At 37.6% G+C, this 5,000-nt stretch overlaps 1 protein-coding gene across 1 annotated transcript in view; it reads right to left on the minus strand.

Annotated features, from left to right (window-relative positions):
- Nucleotides 1-2,803, minus strand: part of LOC117561101 (small G protein signaling modulator 1-like) — a gene marked incomplete at its 3' end in the record, with an annotated part of 27,799 nt that extends 24,996 nt beyond the window's left edge. The window contains exons 1-2 of the mRNA XM_034238353.1: nucleotides 2,720-2,803; nucleotides 2,575-2,618 (exon numbers count right to left, since the gene is read on the minus strand). Of these exons, the coding sequence (XP_034094244.1) occupies nucleotides 2,575-2,618; nucleotides 2,720-2,738 (63 nt within the window). The remainder of the gene's footprint in view (nucleotides 1-2,574; nucleotides 2,619-2,719) is intronic.
- Between the last annotated feature and the right edge of the window lie 2,197 nt (nucleotides 2,804-5,000).

Here is a 5,000-nt window from a genome sequence, read left to right on the forward strand (position 1 = left end):
TTCAATGTACCTAGAGCAACATTATTCAGACTCAAAGAGCCTTTATCTTTACATTTAGTTGTAATAATACTAAATGAAATGACTCTGCATGTGTTATGAGATGCCAGGAGAACTATAGCCTACACAACAAACATAAGGAATGATAAAAGATTTTCGGGGAAAATCAAAACATTTGCAAGCGATATATTTCAATTCAAGTATATTTTTAAACCTAAAACATATTTTCCAACTGTTCAAGACTTACAAATCGAACACGATATATGAGTCTTATTAACTCATCCTGATTAATGCCGAGTGCCATCTGTTAATAAAGTGAGCTATCATGTTTTTCTATCCACAGACTCCATCAGGCTGCACTTAAGGTATAGTAAAAGTGAATCCCACTGAGGCCGTATCAGCGCACAGGAGGCAGGTTCAATCATGGGGAAGGGCCTGGTTTCCACTGATAAGACTGCAAACAGGACTCAGAGGAAAACAAATCAGACCAAAGTCTAGCTATTCATCTTTTCACAAGATCCAGGATGGGATTTTTATCTTCGTTTGTTTGGTAGAAATAAAGTCTTGTAATTTATGAGGCAATCTAATATGAAACTAATTAAATAAATCCATCAATAATTAACAGAAGTGCTCTGAACTGGGATACATGAGAAAGTCATTGTTCCCTTAAAACGTATTTTAATCTTCCCCTGTTTCAGTATTTTAGACCAAAATAAACGATATATAAAAGTTTTAGGTTGGTGATGTTGTAAAGCTTCAGGTGTTATAAATGTGTAAATATCAGGTGTTCATGATTTTAAGGAAACCTTCCCTGAACAGAGGCAAACAAAAACCTCAACAGTAAAGACCACAATGTAAACACCACTATAGGAGAACACACACACACACACACACACACACACACACACACACACACACACACCACAACACACACACACACACACACACACACACACACACACACACACACACACACACACACACACACACACACACACACACACACACACACACACACACACACACACACACACACACACACACACACACACACACACACACACACACACACCACACACACACACACACACACACACACACACACACACACACCACACACACACACACACACACACCACACACACACACACACCCACACACACACACACCACACACACACACACACACACACACACACACACACACACACACAGCTTTCATTGAGAAATGTAATTGCCTTTAATGTAATCTATATCCAACAAAGTTAATATGTTTGAAGCTGGGTTGGTTCAACTACACATATTTAGTCACATTGCAGTAAAATGTTCTTACCAACAGTAACTCTTGTGTTGGGCATGGACTGTGCATACACAGTATTACTCTAAAGCAGTATTGTAAAGAAAAATCAATGACAGACATTAGAGATCTCCTCAAAATGGAGGATAATGTAACTTGAGCTTTCACTACGTTTTCCATGTGACAGGGTTCATGTGACATATCTAAACAGATATTTATGCAAGCATTCATTAACACCATGTCCTCCGTCCTCTCATCTATATTTAAAGACTCCTGTAAGCGTTCTGAGAAAGATTGTTCACACCAGGATGAATATCTCATAGAGTAAAACCTTATTCCACGTCTGAATGTCAGACAAACTAAATGGTAGCGACATCTCATTTGATCTCTGCTGAACCCTGGTCTTCTGTTTTTCTACAGTTACCTCAAATGATGATGAGTGACATGAGGAGGCTGAAAACCAGCTGAACAAACCTCCAGAGCTGCTTCCATCTTTGTTTCCACTCAACATCATATAACGCATTACATGAATTACACACAGTCACACACAGTCACACACACACACACACACACACACACACACACACCACACACACACACACACACACACACACACACACACACACACACACACACACACACACACACACACACACACACACACACCACACACACACACACACACACACACACACACACACACACACACACACACACACACACACACACACACACACACACACACACACACACACACACACACACACACACACACACACACACACACACACACACACACACACACACACACCACACACACACACACACACACACTTTGATACCGACTCTTACCAAATGGCTGGGCAGAAGGCTGATGGTTTGCTCTGCCATAAACACCACAAACACTGAACACACACAATCTGTTTCTCCATGCGAATAATTACTGAGCTGCAGCACGAACACTCAAAACAGAAAGCTCTTAATTATATTAAAAACATTGTTAAAGAAAAAAGCAACACTTCAAACCCGTAATGGTAATAATATACATAATATTTTGGCTTGTTTAGTCTTAAAAGAAAAAAAGACATTTCGTTTTTAGAGCATCAAAACCAATGTATCTCAGGTGTCATCAGGAAAAGATGGGGCGTTCAGTGCAAGTGTCAACACATGTTTGCTATGTTTCACCTATCTAAGCACAGGGGGAAACTGGGCTGAACAGATTCATAAAAACCAACGTGTTTGTTTTTCCGAGGCGAGAAGTGCAGAGCTGAAAACACCCACCTCCTTCTTGACGGTGCGCAGCAGCCTCTGACGAGTCTCTGCCTCTGAAACACAGCACACATACAAAGGACATTATCACAATCCGTCTAAAAACACAATTTGAATTTAGAAATATAGTTATCCTCTTGTTTTGTGTTGCTCCCACCTGCCATGATTGTTGCCATGGATCCTGTCTCCTGTCTGCGAGCGGCACTACTCCCATCCGCTGAGAGCTGCCTCACACCGAGGATATAGCCCCGCCCCTTAAAGACACACACAGGGCAGCCATTGGGTGGCCCGAGTGTCAAAGAACACACTGATATTTACAGATTTCTAGCATTACAATCTGAATATAATCTCCATTAGATATATAGTTGCCTACAGAATAGATATCCGTTTATTTGAAATAAAAAGGTTAATATCACTGAATGAGATGCAATGTAAATAGATAAATATAATTGGGAGGAGTACTCAGATCTTGTACTTGAGTAAAAGTACAACTACAAGAGTGTAGATATACTCTGTTACAAGTAACATTCAAAATGTTACTCAAGTGAAAGTACAAAAGTATTAGCATCAAAATATACTTAAAGTACCAAAAGTAAAGATACTCATTACAAATTGGCCCATTTTAGAATAATATATATTATATGTTTTGATTATAATTATTGATGCATTAAAGTGTTATTAAAGCTGGTACTGTAAAGGTGCAGCTAGTTTTAATAACTTTGTACACAGCAGGGTAGCTTGTGAATGTTACTCCAGGTGTAACTAAAGTCTGATTGAAGAGTTTATTATAATTCACATCATTAATCAAAATCTGCAAAGTAACTACAGGGACATATACAATTGTATTTATACTATTTTAATATAAGTATAATATTGTATTTAATATTTCAAGTTACTTTACAGATTTGGATTAATAATATGAAATGTAATCAAACACTTAAATAAGAATGTAGTTACTCCTGGAATAAATTCACAAGCTACCCTGCAGTATACAAAGTCATTAAAACTAGCTGCACCTTTACCAGCTTTGATAACACTTTAATGATCAATCATTAAAATCAAAACATACAATATTCTAAAATGGACCATTTTGCATAATGACTACTTTTACTTTTGGTACTTTAAGTATATTTAGATTCTAATACTTTTGCCCTTTTACTAGAGTAACATTTTGAATGCAGGTCTTTACTACACTCTGGTACTTTTACTTAAGTACAATAAGTGTATACCTCTCCCACCTAAAGAGTAGTTGCCCGCTTATTTCAAATACAAATGTCAACATCACTGAATGAGACTTAAAGCAGTGATCTCATTACTGTAATGTTTTCTATCGAATAGATGCCATGCAAATAGATATAGATATATGCATATCCCCAAACTGAAACAAAGCATAATACATGATGGATGGGAGTTGTGTGCTTGTAACATGGAAACATTTCGTCTTCACGCCATCTTGTGGCAACATAAGGAACAGCTGGGAAACTAAATCCTGTGATTTACCAGTGATTTATCTCCAAATCACATCTGATTGTTACAGATTTGCCATTCCGCAATGTTTGGGCTTGGTATGCATCACTGAAATTGTAATTCAGAATATATGATCAGAAATGCGGATATACAGCATTTTAAGACTATTCTCCACCTGTTGCTCGATACACTCAGGATACATGCCTGGAGTTCAAAAGGTGGAGCATATCAGGACAAATCTCTGGGTAAATAACAATAATGAGGATAAACAAAACTATGTAAATATAAGTTTGAATTCAGACACAATTCTACATACAAATTGAAAAATATTGATGTTGATAGACTTTTGGTATACGTTTACTTAAACACTTTTGTTAGAGAAAAAGGTGTAATTGTGCAAAAATAATTCTACAAATAAATGTATTCCCTTCAATGAGATATCTAATTTTATTTATTCATAAATAATGGTTCAGAAAAGCTGCATCACTTATTGTCCAGAAGATAGTGACTGTGTCTCTTTCGAAGCGTACGACCCCCAAGAAAGAACAAATAATGAAATAAAACATACAATTCACAGCTTGAATCTTAATGAAAATGCTGTCTTCAATTATAGCAACACATTTCACACTTCAGTGTTTTTGGTGTGAGTGAGAACTTGTTCAGGAAAACCACCGTCTGTGTCACAGTAAGGAGTGGGTGTAGCATTTAGTGCAGCGAAGTGTGGAGTTTCAGTTCTGCCTGCAGGACTGAGCTGTCATGCAGATCAGGTGGTGAAAACATTGAGGCATAACACAGGATGACAGATCCACATGTTCCTTCTGTGGATAAACATGTCAAAATGGGATTCCTTGTATAATCTTAAATCCTGACACCCGATCACCTGTTCGGACCTGCAGTTTTACAGTTTTTCAATGTGAATACCAGCCAGAATAATAAAACAACTTGAATATTCGGACCATCATGTCTTATTT

This window comes from Gymnodraco acuticeps, unplaced genomic scaffold, assembly GCF_902827175.1.
Source record: "Gymnodraco acuticeps unplaced genomic scaffold, fGymAcu1.1, whole genome shotgun sequence".
NCBI lineage: Eukaryota > Metazoa > Chordata > Actinopteri > Perciformes > Bathydraconidae > Gymnodraco > Gymnodraco acuticeps.